General features: G+C 45.8%; 1 protein-coding gene across 1 annotated transcript in view; it reads right to left on the reverse strand.

The window, feature by feature from the left end:
* TRPM6 (transient receptor potential cation channel subfamily M member 6) overlaps positions 1–16,176 on the reverse strand; it is a 1,703,532-nt gene that overhangs the window by 265,356 nt on the left and 1,422,000 nt on the right. The window contains exon 28 of the mRNA XM_069625828.1: positions 12,632–12,761. Within this exon, the coding sequence (XP_069481929.1) occupies positions 12,632–12,761 (130 nt within the window). The remainder of the gene's footprint in view (positions 1–12,631; positions 12,762–16,176) is intronic.

Raw genomic sequence — 16,176 nt, forward strand, 5'->3', positions numbered from 1 at the left:
GTGTGCATGGGCTCTGTGTAACGTGTTGTTTGGCGGGCATGTTTGTTTATTTTCCATTTTTATTGTCCGTTTCACTTTGCAGCGTGTTTCAGGCGCGCTGAGTTTGTCTGACAGACATGGTAGGTTCCACCAACAGGCGGAGCTGGCCGTTCTGTGAGGTGATTTCACCTCAGGACCAGTGCAAGCCCTCCTGCAGGCGGACACAAGAGGAAGGTCCCCAGGGAGCATAAGAGCCCCGAGGGGATCCTCGGGAAGGAGAGCGCTGGGAGATAATAGCAGAGAAGGAAGACCCGGACCTTCACGGAGGGAATCCAGGCCCTCTGTTGTGTCAGGAACGTCCCTCAAGGCTGTCTGCCTTTACAAGCTGGCAGTTCTCTCTCCCCCACCCGAGGTCGAGAGAGTGTGCCGGGTACGTGCGCAGAGGGAGCCCTTGACAGGTGCTGTACCCTGCCCACCACTGCTCGTGAGGGAGAGAGCTGGGTCGTTTTCTCCTGCTGCGTCATAGCCATCAGGTAGGAGATGGAAAGAGTGAGAAAGGGGCACTGTGTTCTGCGTGTGCTGGCAAACAGCGAACACGTGGCCCGTGGTTGACCGGCTGGAAGATAATATACTCCACATCTGTCACTGTGACTCGGAGAGGCTGTACGCTACAAGCAGCTCCGCGGATGCATGGGGATGAGGTGGGGGTTTGGCCGACTAATCGGACACGTTGTGAACGGCATCAGTGGGGCCCAGAGCGGGTTTGTCACCCTTGTATTGGAAGGTTTCTCTAATCTTCGTAGGCTCATTTTGGTCTGTTTGGTATGTTAGTATTGTTGCACTTCTCTCTGTTAAATCCGCACTGAGGGCAGTGATCTACGCATTTCTGAGCTTGGCACTAAGTCAACACTGTGTGGAAACGGAAAATTCCCGTTAGGGCATAGCCGAGGGTGCTCGCCTGGCTCGTTGTAGAGTTGGCTCACGGCTCATGTGGCCTGACTGGGTGATTGTTGGATCGGTGTAATAAGTGTAGTACGTCCAAGTAGTAGTCTGCACTTACCAGTAGTGAGGAAACGCTGGGCTGACCTATTTCATTATTTATTTACCAAATGTGAATGTCCTTGTTCCCAGGTGACCCCCACTGATCTATGTAATTATTTATTTACCAAATGTGAATGTCTTTGTTCCCAGGTGACCCCGCGGTTCTATTTGATTATTTATTTACCAAATGTGAATATCCTTGTTCCGAGGTGACCCCCGCAGATCGATTTAATTATTTATTTGCCAAATGTGAATTTGAATGTTCCCAGGTGACCCCACTGGATCTACTTAAGTATTACTGTAGCAAATGTGTGATTATTTAATACCGACGGTAAAGGAAGAAGGACTTTGAAGTATTGATTTCTTTCATTTACTAACAGAGAGTGCCTCAACTAGGAGCACAGTGGTGTAAGATTACTCATGTGTACCGAGGATTGGTTTGACAAATTCAGTTAAGTAAACTAAAGCTGTTTCAAGCTTGTTATATGAAACCAGACTGTGTCTGTTTATTTAACCAGTTGCACCAGTACATTTGTCAGTCATCTGGACTGACCACCCATAGGCCCTTAGGAGGGTCCATCCATCACCCCCCTGGGTTTTCATTTTTCGCACATGTGTGCAGTAAGGTGTTAGACTGCTAGGCTCAGGTCTCCTACTGGTTGTTGTTCACTAATTCCTACATACAACAAAAAAAGAAAAGGGAGAAACACCTTACACTTTTTGGAGGCACTGCTGAGATCCCAGGGGGGCATTCGTCCAATATAGGGAGAGCTCTAGTTATCACCCCTGTTTACCAGACAGGCGCTTTGTTCAAAATGTTAGTGGTAATTTACTCATAGTCAAAATGGTGCATGAATATGTGTTACACTGGATACAAACTGAAGGGCTTAGTCCAGAGGCCTGTTTCATAGTAGGTGAGGTCCCTTTACAGATTTCAACTGATGAAGTATTAGCCATGACTAGTCCCTTAGAACCCATCACTGGTAAAGTGAAAGGTGTGGGTCACATACCTGGGCAAGATACCAAATGTTATATGCTATGTCATGGTAGAGTTTCTCTTACAGGTAAAACCTTGCCCACGGAAATCCAAGGCGGGGAACCTGTGATTACCTGCCCTGTATGGAACTTAGATGCTTGGCCCAGAATACCTCTCCGCCCAGAAGCTACGACCCCACCAAGGATGCCATTGTCATTGCTGCTGCGGTGGCTGAAGCAGTTACAGTAACTATGGAGCGGCAATCACTGTCACACTTGATTAATGAACATGGAGCCTACACCGCTTGCGCCCCTTTTCAGGCAAAAAACCTGTGCCCAAAGGAGAACAGGGTCATGAAGTATGGGCCGATCTCACTCAGCTTATGCTACATGATTGGAAACTGTCAGAACAAGAAAAGAGGAGACGAGTGATAGAGGCATTTGCGAGGACCTGCACTACAGATGGTACTGTCCCTGCGCGCTGAGTCCTGATCCGACTTTCCTGCAAGTGATGGGCGCACTGGAAGGAGCGTTTGGCACCACCAAACTAGGAGAAGATTTAATGATGTGGTTCCATGCAACCTCTCTGAAGCTCGGAGAGAAATGATCTGAGTTCCTGGTGAGGATTGAACACATTTTGCGCCTGACACACCATAGAGGAGGAGTAGAGACTTCTCAATTGAACCAGTGTCAGTTAAAGAAGATGCTTAGAGGAGCCAAAGACGCCGCCATACCCATTCTACAACTCAGACTGCATGAAAAACTGGACACACCTCCCTCCTATGAAAATCTACTCAGGTCAATAAGATCTCTGGAACAAGAAACGGGCGGTGCCAATGCCCGAGTCACCCTGTCCAAAGCAGGATCCCAGCTCCCAACCATGCCACTTCTCAGCAGAAAAAGATTGGGGAGCTGCAACAACTGGTAAGGAAACTACAGACCCTGCAGCTACTCAGGGAAAATCTAAAAGCAAACCAACAGCGAGGCAGAGACGTTTTTCATTCATCACGTGAAAGAGAACACCAGGTATTTAGACAAGCTCAAGAGTCTCGTGAATATTTTACTCAATCATCTGCACCTTTACCACTATGGAGATTTTGCCATCAATGTGGGGATGGAAGCTACTCCACTCGCCTGTATGACCAAGGCCAAGACTGTGCCCGAGAAGCTACTCGATCTAAGGCACTGAAACCAACTCCAGCCCGAGCATTGTCAGGAAACGCAAAGGAGGTTGTAGAGGAGGAATAGCTAGAACCTCGAACACAGGAGTGAGCTCCACTGCCAATAACTCCCGTATATCCATAAGGCCACAGAATTCTGACTTACTAGCTGCCAAGTACCAAATTAAGGCCACAGCTGACCAACTCAGTTTAGTCCATGAGCTCTGCAACTCCAAGAAAATGTCACCAGAGACCTGCAACAGACTATGAACTCCCCGAGGCATTCATGCAGGCCTAATTGGGCCCACATGACAATCCCAGTTGACCTTGAAGGGCGAAGGATTACAACACTACTGGACAGTGGCTCCCAGGTCACCATTGTCTATGAGCCCTACTATCGCCAAACATATGTCACATCTGCCCTTAGAACCACTGGAAGGGCTAAATCTGATGAGAGTCGGAGATGCTGCCTGCCGCTATCTGGGGTACATCTGTGTGAATATCCACCTAAATCAAGAGGTGGCTGGAGTAAGCACAACTTTGACCACCCTGGCATTAATGTGCACCACCAAGAACCAGAACCTGGAGGTACCCCTGGTCATGGGCACCAACTCCGCCCTGTTTGGTACACTAGCCAGGATGTGTCTGTAGATGGCAGGTCCGCAGTTTGCACATTCTCTGAAGATGTGCCCAGCTTTCCAACAGGCCTACCTTAAGAAAAGCATGGAGAAGGCAGAGCAGCCCAACAGGATCGTGGGAGATGTGGCCACCTCTAACCACAATCAACTTGACATACGGCCTGGTCAGACAATAATGGCGCCTGGTCTGATGGGCCAATGCACACTGATCAGTGATACTGGCCCAGGAGTGACCCACATTAGAGTCCCTATCATGAATGTCACAAACAAAACTGTGCATCTACCCGAATGGCCTGACAATCACCCAGTTTCACATTGCTGACTCAGTGGCACAGATGGCTGGTACCCGAAGCACATTCCCTACCTTGGATGTGGGAAAGATAAACTCTGGGGAAACCCCGTTGTCGGACCGCGAAAAGAATCATCTACGAGACCAGCTGTCCCTGAGAACTGATGTGCTTTCAACCAGTGACTGGGACTTGGGTGAAGCCAAGGGAGTGCAACAGCATATCTGTCTGAACAACGTTGCACCCTTTCGAGAAAGATCTCAAAGGCTGGCACCTGCGGATGTGGAGGACGTCCGACGTCATCTTGAAGAATTGCTGCATGCAAGTATAATCAAGAGTCTATAAAAAAAACATATGCTTCCCCCATAGTGGTGGCGTGAAAGAAGAACCATGATGTGCGGCTGTGCATTGACTACAGGCGGTTAAACAGCAGAATGGTGCCAGACCAATATACTACACCCGATTGGATGAGGCCCTTGACTGTCTGGTTGGGAGCCAGTGGTTTTCCGTCTTAGATCTCCGGAGTGGATATTATCAGATTCCCATGTTACCTGAGGATAAGGAGAAGACGGCTTTCATCTGCCCATTAGGATTTTACCAGTTTACTCGAATGCCACAGGGGAAATCGGGAGCGCCAACCACGTTTCAATGCTTGATGGAACGAACAGTGGGGGACATGAACTTACTTCAGGTGCTGGTTTACCTAGACAATGTGATCGTATTTGGGAGGACCCTGGAAGAACATAATCAGAGGTTACTGAAGGTTTTGGATCGTCTCCAGCAGCAGGGACCGAAAGTATCCCTAGAAAAATTCCAGTTTTGCCACACCAGTGTAAAGTATATTGGCCATGTGGTGTTAGACGAATGAGTGAGTGTGGATCCCGCCAAGATAGAAGCCCTCGAGACTTGGCTCCACCCGCAGAACTTGTGAGAGATTACAAGTTTCCTGGGGTTCTGCAATTATTACTAAAGGTTCATGGCAGGATTCGCCAACATAGCCCGACCGCTCACTGAATTGACCAAGGGCTACCCAGCCCCACAGAAGACAGCGGCTAGCAGTGGGAATCAGTCCACGACCCGGGACCATCCCAAAGAGAACTTTGGTCTGCGATGGAGTGAGAAGTGTGAACAAGCCTTTACCCAGCTAAAAAAGACTCTTACCGAAGCGCCTGTACTGGTGTACGCTGATCCACACCAGCCTTATATCCTGCATGTGGATGCCAACTCTGATGGGCTGGGCGCTGTACTCTATCAATAACAAAACTAAGACGTCAGGCCTGTGGCATTCACCAGCCGGCACCTGAACCCCTCCGAAATCAACTACCCCACACACAAGCTGGAGTTTTTGGCCCTGAAGTGGCCAGTGCCTGTAAAATTGCATGACCATCTATACAGAGCTACGTTCACAGTGAGAACAGACAACAATCCACTAACACACATCCTCAAGTCCGCCAAATTGGATGCTACTGGCCATCAATGGTTAGCAGCTTTGTCCATTTACAACTTACAGTTGGCATATCGCCCTGGAGTCAACAACATAGATGCTGATGCACTGTCCCGAGGAGCCCCCACTGATGACAGCTGCAAGTCTATCCCTATCAAGATGGCCTCTGTGGCCGCAATAAAAGCCATCTTCAGGACAGGAACTTGTCAGACCGCTGAACCAGCACGTTTTATCGACTGCCTAGGAAAGACCAAAAAAGGGGTCCCCGTGAGCTATTGTGACGCAACCAGCCTAATGGCTCCTGAACTGCAGCACATGAACCAGATGGACCTGAGGCAAAAGCAGTGGCAAGACTTGGAATTACGAGAAGTGTTACAAGGAAAAGAGAACAGTGCCAAAGGGCCACCGGAAAGCAGAAACATGCCCAATCACCAGATCTATCGCAAAGAATGGAAATCGCTAGTGACGAAGGCAGGAGTATTGTACAAGACAAGTCTAATCTAAGGGCACCTTATACACCAGCTGGTGGTGCCACGCTCATTACATCCACTGGCCCTGCGCGCTCTGCATGACCAACATGGACACTTGGGAAGTGAACAGACACTAGAGTTAGTACAAAATTGATTTTACTGGCCTCGCCTAGGAGCAGAAGTAGAAGAGTATTGCCACACCTATGCCCGATGCATCGCCCGAAAAACTCTCAGTCATCCAGCCGCAGCCCTTCAACATCTACAGAGCTCTGGACCTATGGACTTAGTTTGTGTGCACTTCCTGAGCCTTGAAACTGACAACGGCGGGATTCAGAACATCTTGGCAGTGACAGATCACTTCCCCCGATATGCCCAAGCATATCCCACCAGAGATCAGAAGGCGACTACCATAGTGAAAGTACTCTGGGACAAATTCTTTGTGCATTATGGCTGGCCTGCTCACCTTCATTCCGATCAAGGGCGAGACTTTGAATTCAAACTCATCAAAGAACCTATGCAGTTGATTGGGTGTAAAGAAAGCCAGAACATCCCCTTACCACCCCCAAGGGGATGCACAATCTGAACATTTCAATTCCACATTGTTGGGTATACTGGGGACACTGAGTGCCAAAGAGAAACTGAAGGGGAGCCAACATGTGTCCACTGTAGTTCACGCCTACAACTGTACCAGGAATGACAGCACTGGATTCACTCTGTATCAGCTGATTTTCAGCAGGGATGCCAGGCTACCCATAGACTTGAGTTTTGGGGTCTCTTCTGATGGAACAGGTGTAGATAACTACCGCAAGTATGTGAGGGACCTTCAAGACCAATTGTCCCAAGCCTTCCAATGAGTGCAAGCCGCCGCTGAACTGAATGCGCAGCAAAACAACAAGAGGTATGATGATAAGGTCCGGTTTCACAACCAGCAGCCCGGTGAGGTGATCTGGTGCTCATTAGGAGTTTATGGAAGAGAGGGAGAAACAAGCTGGGAGACCGCTGGGAATCGCAGACATATCTTATTGAGCGACAGTTGACAGGGTTGCCTGTGTTCAGACTGAGAAGGGAAGGCCCCCCGAGGGATGTGAAGACCCTCCACCGGAATCACCTTCTTCCCATAGGGGATGGTGTAGAAATGGATCCGACTGTTGCAGAAATTCCCTTTTCCCCCAGTAAGAGGATCACCATAAGCCATCAACAGGAGTCCATCCACAGGGAAATCCTACAACCTGCAGGTCCAAGTACTGTACAGTCTGTAGCCCCCAGCTCAAGAGAGAAGAGAAATGCAGAGGATAGAGAGCCTCCAACCACTGAAGTAGCCCAAAGGCCCTCAGACATTCAGATCAGTCATGAAGAGGAAGGAGATGAAAGTTCTGAAGGCTTAGCCATAGGCTACTGGAATGGAAGGGAGGATACAACTCCAGGTGCTGCAAAACAGTCTGAGACCATAAGAGAGGTATCGGTTTTTGGGGACCCTGACATGTTCTTCCAAACCCAAGAGGAAAGCATGCCAAGGCCAGACTCTGTGACTATGTACAGAACACCTGCATCAATAGACCCTCAAGAAACAGCATCTGAAGATCATTCCGAGGCCATTAGTGAGCTCCGGCGAGCTCAACGAGAGGTCAAGCCAGTCAGAATATTGAGCTACGATGCTCCTGGAGCACAAACGGAAACGATCAGAAGGGGATTTCCTGTTCAAGCTACCACAGTTACTGCTTCATACGCTCATAAGCCAAACTGTGATACTCAGCAATGTTGGAATGTGCTGTTTTTATGGGATGGAAAATGTCAGTTTTGTTGTCTGTACCCTCTGCATATAGTAAACCCTTAGGGACAACGGTTTTTGAAGGAGAAGGCGGTGAGTGTAAACCCGCATTTCATGTGGTTTCCGTGTGCGCATGGGCTCTGTGTCATGTTTTTTTTGGCGGGCATATTTGTTTATTTTCCTTTCTTGTCTGTTTCACTTTGCGTCTGACAGACATGGTAGGTTACACCAGCAAGGAGAGCGGGCCTGTCTGTGAGGTGATTTCACCACAGGACTGGCGCCAGCCCCCCTGCAGGCGGACACAAGTGGAAGGTCCCCGGGGAGCATAAGAGCCCAGAGGGGATCCTCGGTAAGGAGAGCGCCGGGAGATACGAGCAGAGAAGGAAGCTCTGGACCTTCACAGAGGGCATCCAGGCCCTCTGTTGTGTCAGGGACGTCCCCCAAGGCCGTTCGCTTTTCCAGGCTTGCAGTTCTCTCTCCCCCACCTGGGTCGAGAGAGTGTGCCGGGTACGTGCGCAGAGGGAGCACTCCTTGGGTGCTGTACCCTGCCTGCCACTGCTCGTGAGGGAGGGATCTGGGTCATTTTCTCACACAGCGTCATAGCCGTCAGGAGACGGAAAGAGTGAGAAAGGGACACTATGTCCTGTGTGTGGCAGCAAATGGTGAACACGTGGGCCGTGGTTGACCGGCCGGAAGGTAATATTCTCCACATCTGTCACTGTGACTCAGAGAGGCCGTACGCTACAAGCAGCTCCGCGGATGCATGGGGATGAGGTAACTCACCTTATAAAGGTGGGGGTTTGGCCAACTTGGGGGATACGTTGTGAATGGCATCAGTGGAGCCCAGAGGGGGTTTGTAACCCTAATTTTGGAAGGTCCTCTATTCTCCGGAGGCCCATTTTGGCCGGTTTGGTATGTTGGTATTGTTGCACTTCTCTCGGTTAAATCCCCACTGGGGCAGTGATCTACACATTTCGGAGCTTTGCACTAATCCACCACTGTATGGAAACAGAAGATTCCTGCTAGGACATAGCCGAGGGGTCTCGCCTGGCTTGTTGTAGAGTTGGCTCAGGGCCCATGTGGCCTGACTGGGTGATTGTTGGATCAGTGTACTAAGTGTAGTATGTCCCAGTGGTAGTCTGCAGATACCAGTAGTAAGGGAACGCTGGTCTGACGTAGCTAATTATTTATTTACCAAATGTGAATGTCCTTGTTCCGAGGTGACCCCCGCAGATATATTTAATTATTTATTTACGAAATGTGAATGTCCTTGTTCCCAGGTGACCCCCGCAGATCTATTTAATTATTTATTTACCAAAAGTGAATGTTCTTGTTCCCAGGTGACCCCTGCAGATCTATTTACTTATTTATTTACCAAATGTGAATGTCCTTGTTCCCAGGTGACCCCCGCAGATCTATTTAATTATTTGTTTGCCTATTGTGAATGTCCATGTTCCGATGTGACCCCACTGGATCTACTTAAGTATTACTGTAGCAAATGTGTGATTATTTAATGCCAATGGTAATGGAAGAAGGCCTTTTAAGTATTGATTTCTTTCATGTACTATCAGAAAGTGCCTCAGCTAGGGGCATAGTGGTGTAAGATTACTCATGTGTACCGAGTATTGGTTTGACAAATTCAATCAAGTAAACTAAAGATGTTTCACGCTTGTTATATGAAACCAGACTCTGTCTGTTTATTTAACCAGGTGCACCAGTACATTTGTCAGTCATCTGGGCTGACCACCCATAGGCCTTTATGAGGGTCCATCCATCAACCCCCTGGGTTTTCATTTTTTGCACATGTGTGCAGTAAGGTGTTAGACTGCTAGGCTCAGGTCTCCTACAGGTTGCTGTTCGCTCATTCCGTCAGCTCCCCAGCTCACTCCGTGCGCAGCCAGGGACCGTGACCGCTGACAGCTTGCTCTGCAGCGCTTATCCTTCCTTTTACCCTAGCCCCTCACGCTTGCGGTTGACTTTGTGTATTTATCACGCCAGCCTGTTCCACCCAAAATTTGCGTGGTAACTGGCCTCCTTAAGGAACGGCCACTTCTAGGACCTCGAAAATCCTACAGTGTACTCCTGACACTGCTACTCCCTGAGCCACTGCGCTCCCAAGTTCTGACCTCACAAGATACTTCCTCCTTTAGAATATCTCGTCCTGATGAAGGCCACACCATCAGAGCTCATCCTAGCTCATCTTCTGGCCGAAACACTGTTGTGTTGACTGTTATATTGTCTGTGTTGTCCTTGTTCAACCCTACATTGTTTTGATGCATATGTGATGATTAATACATGCTATCACCTCACTAAATCCACTGGTCTCCTTCCCAAGGACCCCTCAGTGGAAGTGTAAGCATTGGAAAGACGCTACAAATATTTGACATTTGTCACTTACAAATTGGTCACTATACCTGAAAAATGTGTAAATACTGTTGTATCTTGTGTAGCTCCTAGTTAAGTGTATCTACAAACACGTAAACTGCAGTTTTATTAAAAATCAGACTGCAGTACTCAGAATTGTCCTGATACATTTTTGTCAGAATTAATTTACAGTAACGTGTACACACTTGCCAAGGTGTAACCCCCATAGGAGTGTGTTCACCCTTCGTTCATCAGCCAGGTATCCCATGACCTTGCTCATTTTTGCTCTTTAATACGTGACTACCCACATGGGTAGAGCAAGGCATCAACCAGGTGCCCTTTTTGATAAACATGTTCACTCATTCCTACAGACAACAAAAAAAGCAAACGGAGAAACGCCTTACACTTAGAAAACCACGGACAAGATCTGCAAAAAGTAACGTGTGAAGTCAACACGTTGCTATTAACATTTTGCTAAGTTAGAGTAGGCGGGAGGAAACACACTAGAACAGACAGAGCTTGTATTTGTGTTGGCTGGCAATATGTTTTATGTTTGTTATGTCACTTCATGCAAAGCTTTGCCTATCAGGCGATGAGTCATGTGTAAACCATGTGGGAGAACCCCATTTGTTTGTCCCATCATGCTACAATTACCATGTCATTTGTGTGGGTTCCGCTTACCTTATGTTCTCTCTGTTTGATGTGTAAGTCTAGGGGAATAGGTGACGCATGCTAGATAACAGGACAGGTGTATTAGGTCAGGCAGTAAGCAGGTTAGACAACTATAGGTTGTGACAGGTTATTGATAATGTATGTTATTAAGATGTTTTTCCCTAGATTCCCCATACCTTTCCCATCTAGTGTTTCCCTAAACCTCTTTCTGGTTTTCCTAACTCCCCATTCCCATCCACAGCGTCTTCCTAATCCTTCTTCCCCCCCATTGGCTGCAACGTGTTCCCCTGTGCTTCTAACATCAGGAACCCGTGCCAACCATGGTGGGAGGGTCGATCCCATTCGGCTTCTGTGGTTCAGGAGAGGGTGTGGATACTCTCACTTAAGGTTGTGACACAGATATTCAATCGAATATATTGGCTTGAAAATCATTGTAAAATACTTGTAGGGACAGCCCTACTACTATTTTGACTAATCTAACCAACTACTGCTTGTAATTGAATCTAATTTTCAGTCTCACCTGAAATAATTCCATTTCTGAAATAATTGTGTCCCGTATATCGTCTGGAAGATGCCCTTTTGGCAATTTCTGCTAAATGTTTTGTTGAATCATTTCTTGAGAATATCGTTGGATGAAGGATTAGTCCTGATTCCCTTGACAACATCCATTATTTCACATTGGTTATAAGCCCTCTTTGGAGCCTTCTGTTTTGAATAACTACCAGCCAATGTCAGGTTTGAACTGGCTTTCAAAAATACTCGAGCAAGTCCTCACATCTCAACTTCTACAAGTCATAGAAGCCATTCTTGGTGGGCATCACTCAGTCTTAAGCCCTAGAAATCGCACATGAATTGCTTTCACATGGATCTTTTAGCAGCCTTAAATACAGTGGACCACAATATATTATTATCATGCATCTCTCATTGTGACAACATTCCAGCCACGCTTTGAAATGGTTTAGCTCATTCTTGAATGAAAGGATGCAACAGATTATGTTAGGGCGTTTTCTTTGCAGTAAAAAGCCAGTGAAATGTGGGTAACGGCATAATTCCCCTTTGTCTCCGCTTTTATTGAACATCTATAAGAGACCAGTGCTTGATATACTTCCACTCGTACTGATGACACTCAATTATATGTTAAAGTGGATGGTGCTGATACCGACCTGGTAAGTATTAAGTGTCTCGAAGTAGAGTGCTGGACGCTAGACAATGGGTTACAGCTGAACACAAATAAAACCCAAGTTATCCTGTTGGGACAAAAAAGTAATGTCCTCTGCGCTCTGCAGATTTGCCCCCACCCCTCTGTATTATTGAGCCTACCAACTAGTTATGATATACATGGGTATTCCAGATTACCAGGTTTTGGGACGACACAAAGAGCAGGATTATGGCGGTGACTTGATTAGTCACAAAATCACTTTCAAGGCATCTGCATATGTCTGCATGGACTGGCACCTAACTACCTACAAAATAAATCAATTTATCATTATAAGTCTGCCCTACTACTACACTCAGAAGAGCTAAACGTATTGGAAATTCCTAGGTCCTGTTTCAAGGCCAGAGGCCACTGCTGATTTGTCCTTGCCTCTCCACGTGGATGTACGAATCTAGAGGATTTCTTACATTTTCGGAAAGCCCTTATGACATTGCTCGTTTGTTAATAGAAGCCTTTGTTACATTCCTTTGTTTAGTGACTGGTGAGTTTGCATCTTGACATGGCTCAGTCTGTAGGTGGCACGGTGCAAATACCCTTAAAAAATGTAAAACTCTGTTGCTGATATGCGTAGATTGGCACTTTTGATAACTTCATACAAGTGGCTGCAGTATACATACTTAGCTGGCTGAAGTTGGTGACACTGAGGTAATTCTTGCTGTGGTCTTCTTCTTCATCACAGTGAAAGCTGCAGTCTGCAGGCTCTGAACTCATCTGAGTGCTTTGAGAGCAACCATCCACTGTAATCACCTGGAACACAGAAGACAAACCCATTCCACACTTAGCAACAATGAAGTAGCAATCATGTTCACTGGCGGTACAGCCATACTATCATACAGTGCGAAACTTCACAGAACTGTGGGTGGAGTTGAATGTAAATAAATTACATTTAGATTGGTTCTTCCTTTTTCTGCAAAAACCAATAACATATAGATAGATGTAGAATAGAGGACCCTCCACAGTATAAATGATATTCAGGATACAGTTCCCCAGGTTGTACATTATATGGATAATAAAAGTCAGCGAGGAAATCTGTGACAGTCATAAAGCAAAAAGAGGCAGACCAAGCGCTTTATACGGACATAAAACTCGGAGGTGACTTTTACCATCCTTGTGATGCATATTATGATAATTATTATTTGTTTATGAAGTTTATTTTCATGTGTAACCAAGACTGAACTTAATTGACTGGGCTGCAACCCAATCTCGTCACATCTTTACTTCCAGGCTTAATTAGTATTTAAACAAAGGACAAAATAGCAATCAAACTGAACTTACAACCAAGCATAAAAGAAGTCGACATGCAATTCGTATGGAGTTTCAACAATCCACTATTCCTTTTGGACTCATCCCCCTTTATCTCTGGACGCCCAACTATAGGCCTACTGAGCCCCTCATATTATTCACCATAGCGAAAGGTTTTGCAAATGCAGGGGTTTACGAAAACATGCTCTCTTTCCTGAACATATTGCTGGAACGGGCGACAAATTTTCATAAATTTCTGAAAACCTCAGTTCGAAAATGCAGTTGTTTTTTCCCATCGCAAGACCCCACCATACCTTTACCAATGGGTGTGCAAGGACCTTCGCCTTACAGAATTGTGTCAGTGTTAGCTGGCCACATTAAATAGGTGCGTGATTATCTGCATTTCACCCTGCATAGCATACAACCCTTCTGACACATCCCCAACACCAACACCAGTGGATCCATCTGTAGGTGTCTGTTCATTATGTCCCTGATGTGGCCCAGAATATCCTTCCAGTAAACTTGTGCTTTAGGACATGACCACCACCTAGTTCCCTAAAGTGACAATTCCCCCACATTTCCTACAACACAATGGCGAGCAAGAGGATATAATCTTACTAATTCTTAATGGTTTGAGATACCAGTGGTAACATATTTTATATGCTGTTTCCTTGATATTAGTACACTTGGATGATTTGCGCACTCTTTTTCCAAATATGTGTTCACGATTCATCAGGAATGGTTATCCCCAATGCGTATTCCCATCTTTCCACGTGGGATAATCTATCTGTCACAGAAGATCTATCTAACATTTTATAGAATTTCGAGGTCTTCCCCACCTCAGTTTCCTCTTTCATCGAAATCTCAAGGCCACAAGATGTTCTATTACATGACCATCTTACATTTCTATTCGTAAACCAGAGTCGTTATTGAATATATCTAAATCCTTCTTCTCGCAAATCAAATTTCAATGTACGTTTCATCAAATGTTAAAGGATTTCCCTCGCTATATAAATCTGCTACAGTGATAGCACCATTTCTTTCCCAATTGTGAAAGTGCCCTTTATGCATCTCTTGTGAGAATTTATGATTATACACAATTGGTGAAAGGGGACCCAATCCCAGCTTTATTCCACACAATCTCAAGCCTCTAGACCAACATTGAATTGAGAAGTTAGTTGAGGCCATAAATTGACCTCCCTTCTGTCGTATACTCCCCTCCTTGCTTCAAGTCTCTCCAACCTTTAATTCCCGGGTCCCTCGCCCACTCCAATGCAGGTGCAATCTGAGCAGCAAGGAGGTATCTCCTGATGTCTGGAATACCCAGCCCTCTGATTAATGTGATGCAAGGTAAAACACCTTTGGGAATTCTAGGTCGTTTCCTATGCCATATAAAATAATTAATCTCACCCTGCCATCTCTTAGCCATCAAGATCTTAACTGAAAGGGCTTGAAGCCCATAAAACAGCTTCAAAAGGTTCATCTTCACTGATGCTGTCCTACTGAACCATGATAGCTCCTGTCTATCCCATCGTTTCAGATCCTCTGTGACTGACTAGCATAAATCCGGAATATTGGTTTTAAGAAGGAGTCAATTTTATTCCCAGATAATTCAACCATTCTCTCTCCCATATAATAAGACATTTCGTTTTCCATCTCGTAACTGCTTCAGAGTCATCATTTATATTAAGAGCCTTAGATTGTGCGTAATTTAGTTAAATGCAGATACCCGACCAAAAGAGTGCAGGGACTCCAATACTACTGGTAATGACCTCTCTGTTTCCCTTATGAACAGCAGTACATTGTCTGCGAATAGCGCCATTTTATGTTGTTTGCCCCAACAATTCACCCCTAAAACTGTTCTGTTTTGTCTTTTAAGAAGCGCCAACAGCTCTATAGCTAATGCAAAAACCAACCCTGTTGTGTACCTCTCAAAATTGGGATCAGATTTGTGTACCTTCCATTCACATTAATTCTCGTAGCAGGGATATTAAAATTTGCCAAAATCATATGCGCAAATTGGGGTCCCAAACCACATTGCTTTATGACTTGTGACAAGTAAACCCAATCCATGCTATCAAATGCTTTTTGAGCATCTAGCACTAAAGCGGTCATCTTTTGACCCGATCTCTTGCTCCAATCTATAACATATATAGCCCTCCTAATGTTGTCATGCATGTTCCTTCCTACTATAAAACTTGTTTTATACGCGTGAACCAGTTTGGGAACAACTTTCATCAATTAGGATGCCAATATCTAGTAGTAAATCTTAGCATCTCCATTTAGGAGAGATATGGGTCAATAACTCCCACAGTCATCTGGGTTCTTCCCTGGTTTAAGTATCAGAATAGCCATGGAGAGCACCATATACCAGGAAACTACCCCAGACTTAGTAATTGCATTAAATAATTTTCTTAACGGATGTACTAGCCACCATTTCAAGGTTTTATAATAGCTGTTCCCAAATCCATTCGGGACTGGAGTTTTATTCGGGGCATGGCATTGATTGCTTCTCCTACTTCCTGAGGGATTATGTTGTTCTCTAATATATATCCCTCTCTTCTATTACTATCTTAGACAAATGCACCCTTTCCAATAACTTTCTTTGTTTCCCAGGGTGGGATTCTCCTCCCTTCAGGCTCTCCCTATTCAATATGTGTTTTATTTCTTTGAGATCTCCCGGTTTTAGCACTCTCTGCATGTTCTTTACTTCCACAATAAAGGTCGTCGCCCATTGCCTAAGGAGCTTTGCTACGAAAAAACAATTTGCTTTGCTCTCCTTTATCTAGTACGATTGTTTATTTTGTAAGAGCATCTGTGCTGACCGATCGGCCACATGAGCTTTCATTGACTACAGGCTTTTGACATGTTTCTCAGTGCCTTATTCATACCAAAATGTTTATGCTTTATTTCCGCCTCT

The sequence above is a fragment of the Ambystoma mexicanum genome, chromosome 6p (assembly GCF_040938575.1).
Source record: "Ambystoma mexicanum isolate Mex_15411 chromosome 6p, UKY_AmexF1_1, whole genome shotgun sequence".
Taxonomy (NCBI): domain Eukaryota; kingdom Metazoa; phylum Chordata; class Amphibia; order Caudata; family Ambystomatidae; genus Ambystoma; species Ambystoma mexicanum.